The 24,411-nt window shown below is 39.1% G+C and overlaps 1 protein-coding gene across 1 annotated transcript in view; it reads left to right on the plus strand.

Moving 5' to 3' along the window:
* Positions 1 to 13,525: 13,525 nt before the first annotated feature.
* Positions 13,526 to 24,411, plus strand: part of tmtopsb (teleost multiple tissue opsin b) — a 31,227-nt gene continuing 20,341 nt past the window's right edge. The window contains exons 1-2 of the mRNA XM_062441657.1: positions 13,526 to 13,913; positions 22,747 to 23,075. Of these exons, the coding sequence (XP_062297641.1) occupies positions 13,526 to 13,913; positions 22,747 to 23,075 (717 nt within the window). The remainder of the gene's footprint in view (positions 13,914 to 22,746; positions 23,076 to 24,411) is intronic.

The following is a 24,411-nucleotide window of genomic DNA, read 5'->3' on the forward strand; positions in this document are numbered from 1 at the left end:
TCCTGATCACCACCTGACCAACTTAAAGTGGTGAAGAGGCTTTTGTAAACTTTAACTTAATCTTTTCACAGCTTTTAGGTGTTGGCAGAGACGTTACAGCACCCCTTTCCGTATGAATTCAGTCATGACAAGGCATCGATTCATTTCAGCATAAGCAGCATGTGTTATTTTGTGTGCCAAACTGCCACTCCCCAACAGCACTGTGCCAGTCCCGTTTTGGAGTGCACCCTCTTTTACCCTTCATATTGTACTGTAGCCAGATAGTCTGTATTTCTTTAGCTTTATTTATTTTTGTATGCCTGTTCTGATGATGTCTTCTTTTTTTGACATTTCCCTGCCTTCATCCTATAACTTTGTTTCCCTTATCTGAATATCTTCACATTGCCTGCCTTTCCACCAAATAAAACCAGTTTTACCACACTACACAGCCTCCTGAATTTGCACTTGAGCACAGCTTTCTGAGCACATTTTCAGCACTATGCTTTTTTTCCCAGTTGTGAATCGACCTATAGATGTATGTTACCTCAGTTCCAAAGATTTAAAGCGCCCTTTGTTAACTCAAGGTGAAAATGCTTTTTTTTAAATGCTTTTTTGTTGTTGTTGTTGTGAAATGAGTTATAGATAGGTCATAATTACCTTAGTTACAAGGACTAAAAAGACCCTTGTTAACTGAAACCTTTCACTTAAGGAATGTCTTTTGACACCACTCGCTGCCACAATAACATTAGAATGCAGTGGCTGAGGTATAAAGAGAAATAACTTTGGCCTTTGTGTTATTGATTGGAAGAGCGAGCATCTGGCTAATGCTGTTTGCCAGATTCTGTACAGGTGGAAGAGTAGAGTGACATTGTGTGCCTACTCCACATCCTCTGCGAGGTCTCAGGCTTTATTTATCCTCTGTAAAACCTTTATCTGACTCTCCTCTCTGTTTGCTTATTTACACAGAGATTCTGATGATCCAATCAGTGGCAGCGATGAGCAGGACAGCTGATGTAATTCACCAGTTGCTCAAACACATTAACTAGACAGGGGAAGGAAGGAAGGTAACTGGCTTTATGCAGCACGGATCCTCATATAAGCAATATGGAAGTCAGGTCAAGTGGGAAATCTCAGTTAAAGCTATGCTCCTTAGTCTCTCTTCACTTGGTGTTGATGCAGAACCGTACTATTCGGAGGGAACATTTCACTCAAATGTGTTATTAAGAGGAATATTGACAATATGAACCCACCGGAAGGAAGGTAATCATCAGAAAATAATATTAACATCAAACCTGACTGAATCTAATAGACAGGGGTGATTTCTATTAAAGTCAATACAACTTGAGTTCAATGAAAGATAAGAGGATTTCCCTCTTGCACACCAACCAGTGCAATGGAAATAAGTCTGGTACATCAGGGATTTAAAGAGAATTGAATATTTGTGCACAAATGAATAATTGATGCTTTCGTATGTATGAAGTACCAGAACATAAAACACTGTAAACATTTCAACACATATTTGAGACATGTCAAATATCATTTTAACAGGCAAAATCCAAAGTATATCAAAGCATCTCTGACCAGAATGAAAAGAAAATCACATTAGACCAAACTCTCAGTGTTTATTTTAAACTGCATTAAAAATCCATCAAGTTGTGCACCTTACTGATATCAGCTAAGCTTAATAATATTGCTGCAACAATATCTGAAAATGTTTAGAGTGTATGTAGGCAAATGTAATAAATGTGGTAAGGAAGCAGTATTATTACAAGAAAACAAATGTACTATTTATAGGCGCCACAATATCTTGAAATTAAGTAGGTAGAAATCATGAATTTCTATAACATAAACATTATTTGTAATTCTTTTTTCCTGAGACTAACTCCATGAAGTGCTGCTCAGAGGCATCACACCGAGTAGGAGCACACATTGTGACACCTTCTCTTTTTAAATTGCCTAGTAGATTGATTTTTTTTAAGATAAACTGTGGGTTGGTAGAATCAACATCCTTCCTTCCTTACAAAAGATATGCCAGAGTGCCGGAAATGTTCAGTTTCCCTGTAATAAATGGACTGCATTGTAAATGGACTGCATTTGCAAAATGCCATTGTAGTCTTCCGACCACTCAAAGCACTTTCCACTGAAAGCCACATTCACCCATTCACACACACATTCATATACTGATGGCAAGCTGTCATGTAAGGTGTCTGCTCATCAGGAGGATAAAATCATTCACACATACATTCACACACTGATGACACATTCTTCAGGAGCAATTTGAGGTTCAATATCTTTCCCATGGACTCTTCGAAACGCCAATCTTCCAATCAATGGACGAGCCACTCCCCCTCCTCAGCCATAGCCATCCTATTCAGGATTAGCATACATCATATGACCATCTTGGATATGACTACTAACTGAAGCATAAAGATTTATATGCATCCATTAGCTGTGGCTCAGGAGGTAGAGCGGTCGGTTCCCGGCTCCTCCAGTCCATATGTCGATGTGTCCTTGGGCAAGATACTTAACCCCAAATTGCTCGCCAGTGCTGTATGAATGTGTGTTAATGGGCAATGTGACATGTAGTGTTAAAGTGCTTTGAGTGGTCAAAGAGACTAAAAAGTCCTATATAAGTCCCTCCATTTACCATTTAAATGTACTTTCATGCATGATACTAAGCAAGCAATATGCAAATAGTACATATTGTATATTATACCAATGGACAATGGTGTACATCAGCCGAGAGCACATCTTTTGGCTGTTGGTCAGTATTAAGATGTCATCTGCACTTGACTTTATCAATCTTCAATTCCTCCAAATACCACATGGTCACGAGGGAATAGATACTCTTACAGCAAGCACTAAGTAGAAGTCACATTATAATAATATACAGTTTTTATGTTTTTCACTGCAGAAAAATACCTGTACAGAGTTTCACACGCACAACTCCGCCAACACTTTTTTATGATTATTGTGTGGCACCAGCACTCTTTATGGCTTCAACCTATTCTCTCAGTTATTTTCTCATCAAAAATTGTTCCATTTCTTTGAATGAAAAAGTGAAGAATTGCCCGCCCCATGAATCACCCTTTGATGGCCCACAGGGGAAAAGAAGTCACATTCATGCATGAATATATGACAACTCCACAAAAGAAAACCGTGAACAGGGTGAAATGGGAAAAAAAGGGGACTCAAAAGTATTGCCCCTTCTCATTATTAATTTCAGGACCCGGGGCAAAAAGTGCCTCAAGCACTTTTTAATTTCTAACCCTGATGTTAACCCCTACTAACATTTAATTGGTTGTGAGATGAAGAGCCTGCAGATTCTTGAAAGGGAAGGTTAAAGTGGTTTGAAGTTTTTCATCCTCCACACTAATTTAAAGAGCTGCATCTGGTGTGCCTGTGAAAAGAGAGCAATTTCTTTGCTGCATCTGAAAGACTCCTACCTGTCACATACAAAGAAACATATCAGCTTTTTCCCAAATGGGGACAAAGCTTTTGTCCCCAGTTGGACAAGCCATCCCCATTAAAATGGTCCTAAGGCATAATTCCACCCTCAAAAATAGCATATGACGGACCACACACTCACACACTGTGGGGATTGGTCAATTGGACTCTTATCAGTTGTTCAAAAAATTGTCTTGGAAAAAATCACCAGGAGGCTTCTCAGCTGAGTGCAGTAGAGTTTTATTGCTGGCAGAAATACTAGAGACCAATGCACAGATAAAGAAATGATCTAATATACAATGTAGGTCCCCCATTTGTATACCTAAAAAAACTGCTGAGGTCTGTGGTTGTTGTGGAAAAGTACTTGAATCCCTCCTTATACATTTGACACGGGTCGTTCCTGTCTCATGCCCAAAGATGATCATCCTGGCCCCTCCAACACAGGCTCCTGTCTGTCTTGTGCCCTGTCTCACTCTTGTAATACAGGCTCCGCACCTGGCGCTTATCTCAAAGGCTGCCCTTGATGCTAGTTCCTCAAGCTCTCTACTACACAAGATATCATCCCCTCGTTGGCCTATACTGGCTCTGTCTTTTCCTCTCAACAGCGATCTTGGCTCATACTGGCCTCCTTTTTTCTTTTACACACAAACTTTCTGCCAACACCACTATTGTTAAACCTTTGCCTTGTTTTTTTCCTTTTAAAATAAAGTCCCTTCTTCAAAATACACCAATCAATTTCAATCTTTCTGATATTGAGTTTTAACAATGATATTTTTAACAATGTTTCAACCTTAAAATATACCATTATGTGTTGTTATTCCTCTTACTGCATAAAAAAAGAAAAAAAAAAGAATAATGTAAAAGTTAGTATATTTGGTCACATGTTTTACACATCTTTTTTATGGTCTGGTTACATTTCACATCTATGGGTTATAATGTAGTGAATTCAATCAGTAAGAGCATATTAAATCACATTAACTCAGCAGGTGTTAACCAAACACAATTCATTCTTAACCATACATCTCAATCTTCAGTATAGCCTTTACCAAATGCAGTTATCATGATTGAATAATGTAACATTCTAATGAAAAATGTACACAACAACACACACACACAAACACACACACACACACACACACACACACACACACACACACACACACACACACACACACACACACACACACACACACATACTCCGTTCAGTGTTTCCTGATAGCTGGCCTCTTTTCAAACAGTAATTGTGCGTGTACATGAGTGTGTGTTGCTGCTACACTCTATATATATTTTATAATAATTATAAGTAAGTGGTTTCATTTCTGAATACAAAGTAGACTTGATTCACTCACTCAGGCATAAACATACTTAGTGAAAACAGGAGGGATAGCACTCACTGACTGAATGACTTGAATCACTCAGTGAAAGATACAACACTGAGCTGAAGTGGACGTTCAGTGACTACACATCAGAGTCAAGCACTGATTGATTTAGTGAATGAGTCTTTTGAACGAATCTTGCTAATGAACTGATACTAATGATTTGGTGCACTGAAAAGAGTTGCTTTGCATGTCATTATTAACTGGCTTGCTAATGTTAGCCACAGGTATGCCTGCTTTCAGAAGTCACCTAACACTAGTTTAGTTTAGAAATGAGGGTCTGTGAATTGTGCAGCTGAGGTTGAGACTTCTAGAGTAGCTGCTGCAAAATGATATTAATAACACATAAAGCAGCTGTAATAGAAGCTGACTTTCAGATAATGCTTCAATGATTGCATTTTGAGAGTAGATAAAAGATGCTTGTCAATATTTTCTCGGTCACAGATGTGACAAAACAGTGGATGGAACAATGTCGAAAATACTTTAAGTTCCTGTGTTCTGTGTTTCATAACTATCGTACACATCCTGTTTATGCACAAAGAGTATTTAGGGACACCTCCGTTCTTTTCTCCCCTGTCTCAGTTATCACATCCCTCCCCACCAAACCCCCCCCTTTTAACCTCCTCTGTCCATTGTTTCAACAGGAACCACTTTGATTGGCTGAAGACACAGCCCCCCCCAGTCTCGACTCTTCATCCATCCTCAGCCTTGATTTTTCCCTCATCCCTTCATGCCTCAACCTTCATCCCTAATTTCATCCCTTCATCTTTTTTTTTTTTTTACAACTTCTACATTTTTTAAACGTTTTTTTAATGATGCACTGAAATATCCATCGCTGTTTCTGTCACTTACAGCACATTTCACCCAACAACACTTGACTGTGAGTCTGTCTCCTCCGCAGGTCTTCTGTAATCACATGCCAGCACTCGCCAGAGGTCAAGGTGTCATCTTGTGCACTGGAGATTGGAGACTGAACTGTGTGTGTGTCTGCTGTGGCGGTAGATGTGGGTAATGGTGTGGATAAATGGATACTGATGCTTTTCCCAGCTCAGCCACTCTCTCATGGCAAAACAAGTCCCCTGGCAGGGCGAAAGAAAGAACCCGAGAAGGACATATGGAAAAGAAAGAGAGCACCAGTAAACACAAACCAACTGCCTTTCATCTCATTCTGTCAATTTCACTCATCTCCCTCAATGAGAGTTGATCAAAAAAACCTTTGATTGCAGGATATTTAGTTCACCCTCGTCTCCTGTTGTTCTTTTCCCCTCGCTATAGCCTTCCTTTGCTCTCCTGTTCAATCATCAATTTACTGGCCTGACAGCAAGAAATTCATCCAAATGGAACACCAAACCCATTTCTTTTTGATCTCTTTGATGAAAAATGTCTTTGGTCAATTTCAGTTTGATGCTGGGCTGTTCTGATAAAGTGGTGTGTGTGACGCTGAGATCTGTACTCTTAGGAAGTGACTTGCATATTGACTTTTGCATGAGTGAGCTCAATGTAATATTTTTTTTTTTTATATGGAAATTAACATCAACACTGTCTGTCCTTTTTAAGACTAGGAAAGAAAGAAGATATGCATAAAAGTCTCACTCATTTACATGCACACAGTTATCGGAGAAATTGGGTTAGCTTAATGTAGAAAATGTGTTGCGCTACAATAACCATCAATACTTTTAAAACATATTTTCACATGCAGACGGGGAGTAATGAGTTTTCTTCCCAGCCTCTGCCTCATATTTGAGGTTCCTTGTTTAAATGGTGTTTAATAGCAGTTTACTGTGAGAATTGTTTGAATGTTTGATTGATTTCATGTTCTGGTTTTTCCTGATTTTGATGCCATTTACAAAAAGTATGACATACACTGACTGAAGAGGCAATCAAATAACTTTCTTTATATCTCTAAACTTAAAAAAAAACAAAAAACAGAACAACAACTTAAACCAGGTGCTGGAACAAAGAACCGACAGTACAAAAGAAAGAAGAAATTATGCACACTGTTGTTCCCTTTGCAAATACAGCTGCTCTAGTTCAGGCTAATGAATAGTAATTTACTCGAAACATAACTAAAAGGTCCTAACAATGCTAAAAAAAAAAAAAAGAAAGTACTTTTCTGATATTTCCTGCTTTTCTTTGCCTACATGTTCCCACTCCCCTCATTCCTACCCACCTGTTAAGATTTGAGATTGAAGATATTTAAGATCTTTTATTGTCACATACACAGCAACACAGAATAGTGGAATGTGGCTTCTTCAAGCTCAAGTTCAGTATTTTTCTATTATTCAGCTTTTCTATTATTTATTTAATTGTAGAAACTTTTTCAACACTGTCTCCTTAGGTTTTATTGTATGTAAAGCACTTTGTAAACACTGTTTTCAGAAAGGTGCCATACAAATCAAGTTATTATTATAACTGCAATCAGTATTTTAGGACATTGTCTGACATCGATCTCTGTTGGCAGTAAATGAAGCCGTTAGCACAACACAGCTGGTGGCTGCAACAGACAAAAATGCCAGGCTTACTTTTCACCACAGGATAATCAGTCCTTGTAATCATAGCAAATATTTACCTGAGACATCGAGTGAAGATCTCCCTGGCTTAAAATCATTAGTAATAAATGAAACCATAGAAAGATTGTGGTAATTGTGTTTCCTAGCTGTAATCATCTTTCTGAGCCACCTTTCAGGTTAAAAAACAAGAGAAGTAAAAAAGGAAATATTGGACATTGTCAATTATGTTTTCCATCCTTTTCCACTCATAAATCTAAGCAACTTTTTGGGATATTGTTAGTCCTGCCTCCGTGCCCCATCACTTGTCAGTCATCTTGATGAGCTAAACATGACATCTTGCCTGAGGCTGAAGTGATCCACGGCGGCAACAGCGGCAGGAGGAGCAGATGGTGAACAGCAACATCTGCAGTACAACATTCAATCCTGCTTTAACTGGGACTTTTTTGTGGCATATTTAGATTTTTTTTTTGGTTCCCCCAGCTGTCTGCTTTTCCTTAGCTTCCAGTAACCACAACCCAGCACCGTCTTCAATATACACACACATTACTTACATTTCTTAACCTAGAGAACATCAAAGAAATGTTAAATCTGGATTAACTTGTCCACATGCACCTACAGTCTTATAATAAACCCTACTTTATATATTATTAATGTGAAAAGTTGCATAGTGTGGCTTTGATTTAAAAATGAGTCATTCTATAATAAACCACGTAACGCTTTGTTTTCTCACATTGCCTCCTGCACACATCCAGAATGGTAGGTGAGAACATATTTCCACCCCTATGCAGTGAAGTAGCTCTTTCATACTGTACCTGGAGGCTTTACAATGAAAACAAAGCCTGGCCCCCACAATCTTCTCAGTCTTTTCAATTCGGAAACAACAGCTCCTCACCTCTTGTGCCCTTTATCATTGGCTGTCCAACTATACAAGTATACTTCTTTCAAGCACATACATCTTCTCAGTATAGCCGTAGAAATGACGAGCAGCAAACAGCGTTAAATGGCCACAGCGTCCCTCTCATTAAAGCGTATGAACGTCTTCACATTTTTGAGCTCATTTTGGTGTGTGCACATGTGCAAAAATTTAAAAAACAAAGCAAGTGGAAAGCTGAGCTTACAGGCTTATATAATAGACATTCATTAATCCAAGGGTGACTGGGTGTATAGTGTGGAGGCCGGCCTCTGATGTTGCCATGTTCACCTCTATTCAATCTCCATCTTCAGTCCTGCAATCATTTCTTTTTTTGGTTCTCACTACTTACTGCCCTCTTGCCTGTTCCTTGTCTCACTATCTCTCTACCTCTTTGTCCTCCTCGGCTCAATTCAATACACTTTAATGGCATGGCTCTTACTGTTAATGAACACTATTCGCAAAATGTCCAAAAGGCACTGGAGTTAATCTCAACAATTAACTGACCAGATGAATATAAATATCTTCCTGAATAGCTAAATAAAGCATCACCCTCACACTGCATCACATTGTATCTGTAACTGGAGCAAAAATCAGTAAACATAAAACAGCACATTTGTCAGAAGGTTGCAGGCTTTTGAATCCATCTCATAACCTTCAGCTATCAAAAACTGCTTCAATGTGTTACATATGTTGAGGTAATATTTGATAAGTGATTCAGATGATCAGAATTTAATTCATGCATACCACTTCATGGCGCCACTTGACCTAGAAATGCCAGGGATGTTCCTCCTGTCCCTGCAGTCATGTTTTCACCCTCCATCTCCATAAGTTTAAACTGCCTGTATCCTCTTTTAAGCACTTAGTGTCTGAACTGTGACCAACATCATGAATTATGACTGCAGTGTAAACCTGACAAAGTCTAGTTTTGGTGTCAGTCATCTATTAGCAATGTAAATGCCCTCTGGTAGAGCTTCAACTAATCATTAAACCTATCAATTTAATCAGGAAATTTAATTTTAAATAAAAATCTAAAGAAATATAACATTTTTAAAATCATGGAAATGGCCACAACATGTAAGAGTAAAAAAAAAAAAAAAAAAAGGTTATCAAAAATATGATCTGCATTTTGGTAATCAATATTTTTAGATGAGCTGTTGAGTCCGCCAATAATCCATGTGGTCGTCAATTACAGGCATGTTTCCATGGTGTAAAGGCTGACATTGATTTGTTCTTCATCATTAGTTGATATGCCCATGCCTGCAGCCATTTTTCAACCTCACCTTATGATCATCAACCACACATGTAACAAGTCAATAAATCTTTCTGAATGATTGATCCAGGTTCTACAAATAACAAGGGGTATCATCCCTGCAGGTTCCAGTCAAATTAGGCTGGTGGTAAAGGTCTGAGAGTCCAGACTGTCTGACTGTGGGCTTGACGGCTGCATCAGGACGATTTTAGCTCATCTGTTAAAGCGTAGCATCACCAAGCCAGACACCGTATAGCTTCAATTCAGCACCAAACTGTTTGCAGCTTATCATAAAATATTGGCTTGTTTCACTTCATAATGTGTGTGTGTGTGTGTGTGTGTGTGTGTGTGTGTGTGTGTGTGTGTGTGTGTGTGTGTGTGTGTGTGTGTGTGTGTGTGTGTGTGTGTGTGTGTGTGTGTGTGTGTGTGTGTGTGTGTGTGTAAAAGCAGGAGAGAGTGAGATACAATTTACTTCTGAATTGCTCGGGTTTACCTTTGTGGAGGGAGCTAAAAAGTCAGGTTTAGAGGTGAAATGGGGTTGGCTGTCACACTATGGTTCGTTTTGATACTGACTAGCAAGTTGGAGCTTTGATGATTTTCTTTTAATGTCAACAAACTGCCTGCTGACAGATTTCCTCATGTCTCTCTCTCTCTCGCTCTCTCTCTCTCTCTCACTGTCTCTGTCTCTCTCTCTCTCTGCCACGCACACACATACACATACATGCACATATGAACATACAAGCCTTTTACAATAAACAAAATGCTTCATTTGTGTTTCACTTCAAGAAATCCTTAAATGTTCCAGATTTTCTGAGCTGATTTTCTAGCTGGGTGATTAACTATGCTATTTCCTCTTCAGTTAATGAGAGGAATATAAACTTAAGCTACAGTCTTTCAGTACTCATTTGATAATATAATGAGATGTTATTTACACATGTATTCAGGGCTAATTTTTATGACTATATCAGGGAACATGATCTTTAAAGTTCAAAGACTTTAACATTTTCTGGCTTTTTCATGGGAAAAAAAGGACAACCAGCCTTATTGTCAGAGCTGTTTATGACATCACATCACATTGTCTTTGATGTTATAATGTCCTTTATACACTTTGAAAAGTGTGAAATATCAATGTTAAACCAAGACTGTCTAATTATCTATTTATTTATTTGTAGTTCGATTAACTCTGACACATGACGATCAATTCACATGATGGCACAAAGTACAGAAAAAAATATAGTACAAAGTTGTAAAGAAAGACTGATTGTATTGCATGAATCTGACTGTATAGTTATGTATAATAAAAGAAATAAGAAAAGTGAAAATTCCTTTTGATGACAGCGTTATTAATCCCTTGTGAGACAAAGGGGCCGGGAATGAGTCCTATACTTAAGTTTTTATGAAAAGTGCTACATTTTTTATGAAGCAAACTTCATTAAATTCACTCATTTTGTTTAATTAATAATTCATTTCTCAGCAGAGGTGCAAGAGTGCATCTGTTGGCAAGATTGCATTTGAAATCAAAGGACGAGTAAAAAAACCCAGACAACCCGAAGATCGCTGGAGCAACACGTGTGTCTCTGTGTGTGTGTGTGTGTGTGTGTGTGTGTGTGTGTGTGTGTGTGTGTGTGTTTCATTGCAATACCTGTGTAATAAAAATGCACAGCCTATCGTTTTAACTCACTGTGCTCATGAGAAAGTTACATCATAGTTGGTCCTTTTGTTCAAATGCTTAGAAGACAAGTGACCTCTTGTGTTGGTGCAAATAATGCAGCCCAGTATTCCTAGGAATCGTTAAAAAATCAATAAAAAACCTGAAAAGCAGATACTGAAAGTAAATTATTGTAGATGTTCATTGGGAGCTTCTCTCTGAGAGCTTTTGAGTCTTCACTTTGAGCGTGTTATCCTGGAGAAGCACCATGTTTTTAATGTTTATCAAATAAGTAGTTTCCTAAACTTAAAAATATCTAAATATGATATATACTATTAATATCTTTGTGTATATAGCACTATTCAAAACAAATGCTACAAGTGCTTCACAAGTCAATAAAAACAGACAGAACAGCACTGAGGCAGATCAAGAACACATAAAATCGTACAGAGAATATTAAAGAGATGAAAAAACGTCATAAAGTCAAATAAAAACAATATAATGAAATCCAGCAAAAAACTGATGAAAACAAATAAAATGGATCAAAACAATAAGTAGACGTGAATAAAAATCTACACAGACACATAAATATATTTGCAGACACACACACACACACACACACACACACACACACACACACACACACACACACACACACACACACACACACACACACACACACACACACACACACACACACACACACACACTCGACATTGATGCATCCAGGCTCAGTATTACAAGGTCTATTATTTACTCTGGGGCCAGTCTGAGTTGGGCTTTAGTAGTGCAATCAACTCTAAAATGTGAAGGGAGCCAGTGCAATGATGCTAAAACAGGTGTCACATGGCATACCCATTAAAAGAAGGGCAATAGTCAAATCTGGAAAAGATAAAAAAGCATGTATAACCTTCTCCAGATCACTGAAGGACAGAAAAGATTTCACTTTGAAGACTGTTCTTAATTGTAAAAATAATGTTTGGACAACCTGTTCCTCAAAGTGAGGTTAGAGTCAGATATAACACATTTCTAGCAGAATATGTTGCATTCAGAACTGAAGAGCCCAGCTGGTGCTTGAGTTATTCAGTTACACAGTGTGTGGACCAATTAGTAGCACCACTGTCTTATTATTGTTTAGCTGCAGGTAGTTTGGTGGATTAGACTATTTGTTCGGTCATAATGTCCAACTTGATTAAACCTCTTACAGGTTTCCATCCCCCCTGGTTTGAGACTGAATAATAACCTTTCTTATATACAGTCTATGATAACAACCAAGAACTCCTTTTGAAATGGTTCACCGTGAGTCTATGTGTTCCTGTCGAAAAGGGAGAGGAAATGACACGGGCATCAAGTAAGAAAAAGAAAGAGAAATGAAATGAACATGGCTACCTGCATAGAGAGAAAGACATGCTGTTGGAGCCAGGCGATATGATTGATTTCCATGCTATTGAAAGGTAATTAGACTTCTTGACCCCTGACATCAAGCTGCAACCCAAGCAGCCAATAACCTCATCTTATCATGAAATAATGATTAACCCAGAAAACAGTATATCATACAAGCTCAAAAAGAAAAAAAAATAAAGCAGCCCTTATCCCTCAGGCTATAACATACTGATCTCTTGTTAGGCATCATATGGATTGCTCCTCCATCAGACATGAGAAATCGGTGATTTATCTTAATTTAAAGTGTGTAGCTCTACATGAGTGTTTATATCGATCATGAATATGTTCACAAGCTAATGTAGGAGAAATACACTCTGAGCTTGCACCTGCCACACAGTTTGTGAATCATGTTTCACTTCATTTGCTGTGTGCTCTGTCCAAATAAAACATCGTTATGCGATGCTTTCATTGGCGGTGCATTTTCAGTTGATCGAGAGTGTCACATGCATGCCCACAGACACACACAAACACACTCTCTCCCACTCTCTCTCTCTCACACTCTCTCTCTCTCACACACACACACACACACACACACACACACACACACACACACACACACACACACACACACACACACACATACATCTCCGCCGGCTTGTGTTGAGGGTTTCTGTCCCGCAGCGCGTTAAAAGGCGCTGTGGGTGATAAAAGCTCAGGAAAAGAAGCGCACCTCGCCGGACCCGGAGCGCACGGCGGAGGGGCGGATCTATCATGACACTGGCTTCTGCTCTCTGAAACCTCACTCATTCGCCAAGTAGCGCTCTTAGACCGGGGAACCCAGCGTTTAGAAATTTATAATCTTTCCATTAGAAGCTGATACATGCGCTGTTACAGCAGAGGACTCCCCCGTGCGCCTCCGCTTCTCCAGATGGGTTGACTGAGTGAGAGGCACCGAGACCGGATGGTTTTCCCCCGCGGTGCAAACTTCGGGCTGGTCCAAACTTCGCGGTTCAGCCCGGTATGATCGTTTCCAACGTGAGCCTGAGCTGTGCGCACTGTCCCGGAGGAGGAGCCGGTGGCACGGCAGCGACGGCGACAGATGCGTACGAGGAGGTATCCGGTTCTCTGCCTCCTCTGTCCCTGAGCCCCACAGGGCACCTGGTGGTGGCGGTGTGCCTCGGCTTCATTGGCACTTTTGGGTTCCTCACTAACTTCCTGGTGCTCACGCTGTTCTGCCGGTACCGGCTTTTGCGCACGCCCATGAACCTCCTGCTAGTGAGCATCTCGGCGAGCGACCTGCTGGTCAGCATGGTGGGCACCCCGTTCAGCTTCGCGGCCAGCACCCAGGGGCGGTGGCTGATCGGGCGCGCTGGGTGCGTTTGGTATGGGTTCATTAACGCATTTTTAGGTAAGCTGGCGTTCAATCATTTTTTTCCCGCCTTTGGCATGAGTCACTGGAGGTTTAATGAGCAAAAGTAACACCTTTCAAGTCATTTAATCTAGAATTAAATCTGTTTTATCATTTCACTCGTTTTCACCTCTAACAAGCCAAAGAAAAGAGATTAAATATTGATTTTGCCTCTTAATTCCAGTGTCAGTCATAGAGGCAGTGATGCGTAATTTAGGATTTTATCCAATTCTTTCTTTTATCAATATATTAACCCTCTATGTAGCAAAAACTGTAGGCTAAATATCTTGTATCCCACTAACGTTACTAACTTCTTACTTTCACTTTCTGCACACCATGCACATTTATCCAAAACGATGTAAAACTATTTCAAGAGCACCAAGGGTCACAATGTGGCATCTTTACACACATAAAACATGACAACTGACAATAATTTAAGGATTTCAAGTCTAGCAGCATGGTCATGATTTGCCCTGTTACTTCATACAACACATTACCTCATTTTCATGCTGTAGCAGCTTGCAGTGTCATGGAGAAAATATACATTATCGCCTGCAGCAATGGGCAACATAAAACTCACTCAGAACATGATTAAAATCTTATTAACCTCTTTCATTCTCCAATTTCAATTAAAATCCTATTAGGTTGTGTAATATGCTGCCCGCTGCTGTTTATATGTTCAGCTTTAAAACTGAGTCTTTAAGAAAAATATGGACTACAATCTGTCCCAGAGGTAACATTTGAGGAGGAGGATAGATTGTAGAGGAAATAAACTCTAAAAAAAAAAATCATAAAACATGGAAAAAGCATTTCTGATCATATTACATAATAAATATCCTCTTGTTAGGCTCTTATCTAGATCCTTAGAGGTTCTGTGTCTTGTTAAAATGTGGACATGCAGGACTGTTGACAGAACTCTTTGCAAGTGCTGGGATCAAACTTTAAACCCTTTTTTTAGTTTCAGGACAATCACTCTAATTATTGCTCAGGATTGATTAATGTCACCCCCCCTGCTCAGATAGTAATATCCTCATTTTTGAGCCACTGGAGCAAACAAAACCAGAGAGAGATCATGACAGAGTGTTGTGCTAGTCAGCGTACTCATGGTCTTGCTGAATTTAGACATTTCTCCCTCTGTGACCGAGCGGAAACCAGCGAATAATCAATCTGTTAATAGACTCACAGTACAGATCTATCCTGGTCTTTACTCACCTTGTCATCATCTCTCTCTAGAGTCAAGTATCTGCTTTTAAATTGGTTGTTTTCTGTGGGTTATACACCTACAGCAAGGTATCTGCTCATCTCTTCTCATCTTTTTCAATCAAACAGAAGGACTCTGACTAAATCCCTCCATGACTCCACTAAACAGCTTCTGACAGGCTGAACAGCTTTCCAATACAATCTTAGATGCTACCATCTATCTATCTATCTATCTATCTATCTATCTATCTATCTATCTATCTATCTATCTATCTATCTATCTATCTATCTATCTATCTATCTATCTATCTATCTATCTATCTATCTATCTATCTCTATCTTTCAACAAACTGACATTCACACTATAATAAGACATGCACAAGTTATATCCAATCTACAGTTTATCCATGAACTGAGAACTTTCGCTATTAATTTTGCAGTGTTTCATTGCAGAGCATGTTCAAGCGCGGCTGCAGACAACCAAAGAATAAAAAAGCAATAGGATCAAAACTGTACCGTACCTGAGAGGATCAAAGGCTCTAAGACCTACATTAGTTTTAGAGATTGATTTCTGGACTGGTCTAGTCAAGAGCTCTCTAAGACTATTGGAGTGGACAGATGCGCACCTTGCCGTTAATGATTGATGTCAGCACTTGGTAACTGATTGCAGTATTTTGGCATAACTGATCTAAGAATGATAACTTTTCCTGTAAAGTTAGTTTAGATCTTTTTTAGGTCTGATGGAAAGAAAAGTGTTATTTTGGGTTTTTAAAGGTGATGGATGTATCATACACATTTTCAGTTCCATATTTTTTATTCTGGGGCTCTACTGGAATATTTTTGCATGATTTACAGTTTTTTAATCAATTCTTATTTATCTTATAGTGGCTTTTTAAGCCCCTAAATTCAACGGATGGCTGCTTGTGGGCAAGTTGGAGAAGTAGAGAAAACATTGTTAATGGAGCATTTAGAGCAAGTTGAAATCCTGACTTTTGTCTCTCTGGAGCATTTTACCTCAAGTTTTGGAGGTTTTTGACCCTGCTTAATGGAGACACAAGACGTCATAATAGAATCAAAATGACAGAAAAATACAAAAAGCATGTCAGGTTCCTTTTAAGTGATGTAATAGTGAGTCTGAATTCTGAATTCACTGTAGTTTTGCTTTAACCGGGGAAAAAAAGCCGCCTGTGGTGGAGATTTAGCTTAAATTGCATAGCCTCCTTAAGGTAAAGAGTGATTATGTGGAATCTTGAAGCTATAGATTGGCCTGTCTGTGTATTTCTGTCATTAGGACAGTGGAGACAGAACTCAAGGGGCGACCTTGACACTGGCATGAGAACTGCCTGTGTTCCCTTGCCAATGTATCCCTTGCTACACTTGCCAGGGTTCCCACTTAAATGGGCGCCACCTGGCCCTGCAAACAAGATTGAAAATTAACAAATCAAACCCATCAATTATCAGGCAATCATCGTTGTGATTGTAGTGCATAGGCCTCCCCGTAGTGGAGGGCAGCATTCATAGGACTATAAAAAGTCGCTGAGACGGTGGTTCAGTGGAGTGGAAGGTGGATCTTTAAATCCAAGATGAAAAACAGGAGACGATGAGTTAAAGTGAAAGTATTACAAAAGGAGGATGACATAGAGAAAATTGAGGAAATGTCCTTGTGACTTCTTTCATGCAAAAAGCGACGCCAGCTTCCTCACATGCCAGCCACAGCAGCCGCAGCAGCACAGTAGTCCAAATGTTGTCCTGATCAGTCTGCAGTCCCACAATCAGTTGCCAGAAGGGGGCAAAAAGAGAGGGAGATGCAACAAAAAAAGGACTGTAAAAGTGAAGTTTTTTGCAGTTTCATTTGTTTGAAATTTGTAAACCAGTTTATTTTACACTAATACACTGGTTGTCTACATTTGACAGTAAAGGTGGGCTTTCAGTTCGTAAGCAATGCTGATTAATGGTTACAATGAAACCTACCATTCAAAAAATGTTGCATCCTTCACTTACAAAAAAATTGTGGCTGTTTTGTTCTCCTGTTTTAGATAACATGAGATCATAACATAGTGTGATTATAAATGTTTTTTCTATAAACAAATTGTGTTTAACCTAAAGAAAACGCTCAAACTGGCTATTCGTTCCAAATTAGGATGTTTATAGATAACCAAAGATATTTATAATACCCTCTAAAGGAAACGGAAGCAACAGAGACAAATGTAATCAGCTTCTTCCTACACTTACTTATCACTATCCTACCAGCAGTACACATCACACTGTTCAATCAGTCTAATAAGACATATTGTGTCACTGGCAGGACTACAATAAAGAAACATGTACTCAGTTTAGCAGGACTAAAGTGCAAAAGGAGCCGAGACCTATCGTTTCCCCTTCTGCCCTTTGAGAATAAACATGGAATCCAGTCTGTTTGTTAATTTACTAATGAGACACTGTCTGCCCCGCTGCAATTACCCAGACAACATTGGAGCTATTGTACCGTGCATTCAGGCGCTGTTGGAAAGCTGGTAATCAAGCCCCGGGTCACTCTCACTGGAATTAGATCTTCATGAATCAGTGAGGACATTTTTTCTCCTCCCTCCTACATAAGCTATCCACCATCATAATGCTGTAGGGGGGTAACAGGTGTAGGATAAAAGAGTACACTTTTTAAACTGACTTCAGGGGAAATGGTGAGAATAAAGAGGAACTCATAGAGTATGTTTACATACACACATGAACCCCGGTGACAAGAACGGATCAAATTACGCAGGAGATTGGGCAACATGTTAACATGTTACTGTAAAATCCTTATATACAGTACAAGCAGTGGTTCTATGATACGATTACTACCCTTATTTTAAGTGTATTAGTCATAACAAAAAGCCTTTTATAATAGTTGTTTGATGTTGGACTGACCGTGCAGTAAGAAGCACAAATGTATCTGAATTTTAGGCAAAAAGTAAACTTTTTCGTTGTAGATGTGGACTCACAGAGGCTAGTTTAGTGTAATTTCAAGTGTTAGTGGGATTTGAAATAAACATAATTTAAGCTACATTTAATGACCTTTCCATTATGCAACTGTCACAGCCATACTTTTTTCCTTTACTTCCTTTACTTTTTTTTTGGTCTTGCACAGGCACAAAAAAACAACAAAAAACCTGGTTACACGTATACACGCCCATTGATGTCATCTTTCTCTGAAAGAAATCTAGCTGGGAAATGAGGTCTTTCCAGTGCCTGAAGAAGTATTCAGATCCTTTACTTGAGTGAAAATAACAATACAGTAGCCTAAAAATACTCCATTAAAAATAAAAGCCCTGATTTCACAATGTTACGTCAGTGAAAGCACAGTTATATAAAAGTACAGTACTGTATGTTTTGCTGATAAAGTATTATGTGCAATATACTTAAAGTGTGTAGAATTCAGTGGCATCTAGTGAGGCAAACTTGGCAGAAACAGAATAAAATATTCATAAATATGTTTTAATCAGTGTATAGTCACCTGAAAATAAGAATTGTTGTGTTTTTGTCACCTTTAGAATGAGCCCTTTATATCTACACAGGAAGTGGGTCTTCTTCCATGTAGCCCACCTGGTTGCACTGCCATGTTTCTACAGTAGCCCACAATGGACACACCAAACACTGGCTCTAGAGAGGGCCTTTTGGGTTTTTTGTGAGTTTCGTGACCACCATTGGTTGTTCTATACACTTGGAAGGGGGTGGGGTGGCATTCAGTTAGTTGCAATCTACGCCCTCACCACTAGATGCCACCAAATCCTATAAACAGCTTCTGTTATATTATTTTAGTTTATTATATTGCTTGGTTTTTAAATCAATAACAAATAAGTCAATGAACAGAAACTTTTGGTAGATAAATAAAAATTGTACTGCATCGTACCTATACTTGTATCGTGTTTTTTATTATGATTATAATAATAATAATAACAATCATAATACACTATATTTATATTTCACTTTTCACACAGTACTGCAACTCAAAGTGCATAACAAATTAAAAAAAACAACTTAAACAACAATTATTTAAAATATATTATTCCATGTAAAATCTTGATCTGAAAAATAACTGTTAATTAACTATAAGTGACAAATAAATGCAATGTAGTAAAAACTACAGTATTCCCCTTTGAAATATAGTGGAGTAGAAGTAAAAAGTATAAAATGGAAATAGTCAAAGAAAGTCCAAGAACCTCAAATTTGTACTTAAGTAAATTTATTTATTTACTTTCCACCAGTGGTTCTTTCAAACCCTCTTTTCTGATTAGAGAAAAGGGTTTCTTGTTTACCTGATGCCGAATAAATCCAATTATTGCAGAATTGTAAACTGGTTACCTGCAGTAAGCGCATATAAACAAACTTGATTGTCCTGGAGGTCCAGCTGAGTGAACAGCAACTGGATAATACTCCAAGAAACTGACGTGAAAACAAAGGAGAGAGGAAGAGATGGAAAGAAGGAAGGAGGCAGAGGCACGGTATGAAGTAAAAGAGAGAGGAATGCAGAGAGAAAGAGCACAAGGGTAACAGAGAAAGACAGAACGAGAGAGAAACTAAAGAAAAGACGAAATGGAGAGAGAGAGAGCGAGAGAGCGAGCAAAAAAGCAAAAGACAATGAAGGATGATTACTTCCTTTGCTGACTCAGGTCTGGGACATTGGGTCATTCATTTTACCATAAATCTATTCCATGCCACCCCGGAGTGGGGCAAAGAAGATTCAGGCCTTAGGTGAAAAACCCATTAAAATGCATGGTGGAGAATCAAAGTGGGCCATGTTTGAATCAAAGCCAACATTTGGTACAGATATGCTCCCGAATCCCCACCAGGCTCAGAGTAGAGACTGTGCAATCATTACAGGAAATGAATTGGAAAATGGTTGCTCTTAAGAGAATCTGCCCTGTTGCTGAGGTAGCAGACCATTTATATAAAAAAAAAAATCCACTCCAGAAAGCTGGAAAGGCCTTCGGGGTTAGTTATCTTTAAGGTTTGTTTACCCATGATTACTTAAATCAATTGGTTTGCTGATTATAGACAATAACACAATTAGATGAAATCTCAAGATACTTATTTTGCAATCACAGGATCATTAAATCAATTATAGGCCAAGCAAACAGAACAGTAAAGCTGCACTAATAAATATTTTTATGTTAATAATGAATCAGGCATCTATATGTCAAGTGAGATGGGCCCCTAGAGAGTTGTAATACTCAACTGCTGTTTCCAGCAAAAGATCTTTAATATCCTGAAGTATGCTACCTGCTCAGCACCAAACTGCAGACGAACAAAGTTAACAACTAGCTAGTGAACTTAGAGGAGTATTTAGATAAGGGGTAAAATCCACAGTCCACAGTTTGCGCAAAAAGACATTCAGAAGCTTATCTGAAGCTAATATTAAGCTTTAGCCGCCCAAATTAGCCAAATGAAGTGGATGGTCCTGTCTTGAGGAGATAAAAGCATTGATGAGCACACATTTTCACCAGCAGATTCAGCCATTCCCCATACTTCATCTCACCTTTGACAACTGGCTACTAATCTGGCTGTTCGGTTTGACCCTCAGCTGACTTTTGATGATTCCACCATCTGAAAAACATCTCTAAACTTCACCTCTCTCGAACCCTGTCAGATGCAGAGATGCTTGTCCATGTCTTTATCTCCTCAAGACTGGATTACTGCAATGAACTCTTCACAGGGATCCCTAGCAGGAGCATCCAGAAGCTCCAGGACATTCATAACAGAGCAACCAGGATCCTGATGAGAGAGCGAAAACACTAACATAAGACACCAGTTTTTTTTGCATTGCACTGGTTGCCTGTAAGCTTCAGGATTGACTACAAAAATCCTGCTTCTCACATACAAATCCATCACCGGACATGCACCTCCCTATCTGCAGGTACTAATCATTCTTCAAACCTCCACCTGCACACTCGGATCTGCCAGCAGGTTGTTCCTCCAGGCCTCTCAGTATTAAGCTCTACACCATGGGGTTCACCCTCCTGCTCTGCTGCATCATGCTTTTGTAACAGCCTTCATAACCTTCTGAGGGCAACACAGACCCCAAGACTTTAAAAAAAAAAAAGTCTAGAGGTTTCTTTATATTGTGTTCTGTGTTTTTAATACTGTAGCACTTTGAGTTTTACTATGAATGAAAAGTATAGTACAAATTAAACATATCATTATTTATTGTAATTATTATATCTTTGACTGTGGCTCAACACAAAAGACTAACACACAGCTTAAGCCTCATAATCTTCAAATAAACTTTTAAATACATTTCTGCACAAATGAAGGACTGTGGATGTTGTCCCCTATCACTTACATTGCGAGGAGGAGATTTATAATGGTCAGTATGAACAGGAGGACTGATTACAGAAAGCAAAACCTATTTCCATGTTTATCTGGGAATATTGCTTGAATTTTGCTTTAAGACAGTGGAAAAATCATAAAGCCATCCTTTAAACACAGTACGCTAATTATCTGTTTGACCCATATGGATAAACTTGTAGAGTTCACAGGCTTTATATAACCAGAGTGCATCAGTAATGAATAGAGAGAGCTCTTACTCCCTCTTCATCCACCCGCAGACACACTCACACACACTCACAAAGCTTTCACACTGATACTCAACAAGCACACAAACACAAAATCATTTCCATTATTCTTAAGACTCTTGATATTTGCTGTTGCTCTCAGTACATTGTGCACCCATGGCCCCAGCCCCGTGACCACACCAAGCATGCCAGGGTGTCAGCCAATCAGGGACCTCTGTTATGCATCGTGTTGCTATGATTGTGTGTAATTAGCATCTCAGACTCAATGTGGATGGAGTTAAAGAGCCCCTGAACCATCACTTTAGGCAGTATGTGCTGATTAGCCCTGATTTAAGACTTACTTCAGCAGTAATTCACTCCAGTGCAACAGATTTCATAATTAGCAATTAATATATAGAAAAAGACTGCACACGACTGTGCTGCTGTCTGGCTCCACTCCAATGCAAATCAGTGTTTCTGTGCATGTTTGTTTCATTGTGAAGAGATAATATGGCCACTGAGCATGTGACAATCCTTTAAATCACACCACAAGGCTCACAATTTGATCCACTTTTAATAAATTTTAACCGCAATTTTAACAACTTTTAATAGAAAAGAAATGGTGAAAGTAGAAAGTTGCTTATTTATGTCATACAACTGAGTAATTTTTCGAGCAAAAATTGCCAAAAAAGAAAGTGTGAATTTGCTGCTTTTCAGTATCTTGCAGATACTGGAAAAAAATACAAGAAATTTAAGTTTAGGGCTACAACTAACAATTATCTTTATTATTAGTTCATCTTAATCATAATTTGATAAAGTGTTTGGTCTTTAAACTTGTTACTATTATATAAAGCACCACTTTCCTATTTACTTGAATGGGAAAGTGTGTCCAAACTTTTGAGCAGCTCCCTCAGCTCCAATTTTGAGAAAAGCTGCTGAATGTTGTTCCTAAAGCCCCAATAGTGGTAAGGCTTAGTTGATATTGCAGTTCACGTCCCCGCTCCTTTTTATCATGTGAAATATCTTGCCATGATTATTTTTTTGTTAGACACTTAATAAGCACCTTGTGTGTGTGTTAAGTATTTTTCTGTGTTTACCCTCTTCAGGCATTGTCTCCCTGATTTCCTTGGCCGTTCTGTCCTATGAGCGTTACTGCACCATGATGGCAACCACTATTGCTGACAGCAGAGACTTTCGCCCAGCGCTGGGAGGGATCTGCTTCTCGTGGCTCTACTCAATAGCCTGGACTATCCCTCCGCTGCTGGGCTGGAGCAAATACGGGCCCGAGGGTCCCGGTACCACCTGCTCAGTCGACTGGAAGACCCACACGCCAAACAATATCTCCTACATTATCTGCCTGTTCACCTTCTGCCTGGTACTGCCATTCTGCGTCATCGTCTACTCGTATGGCAAGCTGCTGCACGCCATCAGACAGGTGAGATTCTGTACATTTAAATGTTACATAATGGAGCTTGTTCCTAAGTGAGAAAGTTAGCCTTTGGGAAAAGCGTAATGCTGTCTGTTATGAGTTAGAAATCCCTGAGCAGGTTTGTTTTTTATTAAAATAAATTGCAGATGTCGGGATAAGTTCCAGTAAAAGCACTTCAGGGTAGATTTGAGATAAGACACCAGAAAGAAAATGTATTCATAAGTGCTTTGAATGTACACCAGCAGTGCTCTCTTATCTGTCACTGTCACTGTTGTCTGTGACCTCAACTGCTCCATAAGTGCAACTGTAAAACCTCCAGCCAGTCTGAATGTTCAGTGTTGGGGCTGCAAGACATTACATACATACAAGAGAAGAACCAATGTGTCGATACATTTGAAACCTGAGGGAAAAAAAGCCACACATCAGTTGACTGTCAACTGATCTCAGCAATCCCCAATGGGCTTTGACATGTCAACAAGGTGATCTATTAAAGCTGCCAGCTCTAGTTTTCTTCTCTTGTCTTCAGCTTTGCACTTTTGCTGACCCCCGGGCCACTGTAAGATTTCTCTGAAGTGTCTGAAGCCATTAACCTTATGTGCCAGATGGTTTGATGGTTTTGAAGTTGTCCTTAGAAACTGTTTGGAAAAGGTCAGGCACTGTAATAAAACAAACAAAAAAACCAAAACTAATTGGCAGGTGATTGGATGAAATCATCTATCTATTACCGTCTATCACAGATAACTTCAACCAGTCCGATCAATGAACCGTATGACATTAGTAGCAGAGCGCCAAAGAGGAGACACAATAACAAGCTGCAGTCTGAGGACCTGTGAAAGCTAACAAGTAGTGTAGCTACCTATGTATTTATTTAAATATGTTCCAGAGTCTATAGCAGCATCTAAACTAACCTATTTAGGAGCTGCCTCTGTTGTTTTCGAACAGACAGACACTTCTCGCTGTCGTCACACCTAAACCATGCCCATAGCCGCCAGTAGTTCCTCATAGGATGCTGATTGGTTCAAACACCAGTCGTTTGGCCACAAGCTTATGTGTTGAAGTCTGACTAAATGGATTCTCACATCATCTCGTAATCTTGTTATCTTGCGGATCCAGCCTCCTTCCAAACTAATGAAGCTATGTCTTACTTGCAAAAACAGTTGGCACTCTGATAAATGAAGTAGTTAAAACATGATCCAATTCATGCATTACAGTCATGAACAAACTGCCCATAAACTTCTGTCTAACCAGTTACTTCTTCTTCTCTTGCATTTTCCCAAAAGGGATTTTTGCTCTGCATGTCTTGCACAGATTTGACATTACCAGCAATCTAACTTTAACACGA

This window comes from Scomber scombrus, chromosome 20, assembly GCF_963691925.1.
Source record: "Scomber scombrus chromosome 20, fScoSco1.1, whole genome shotgun sequence".
NCBI classification, from domain to species: domain Eukaryota; kingdom Metazoa; phylum Chordata; class Actinopteri; order Scombriformes; family Scombridae; genus Scomber; species Scomber scombrus.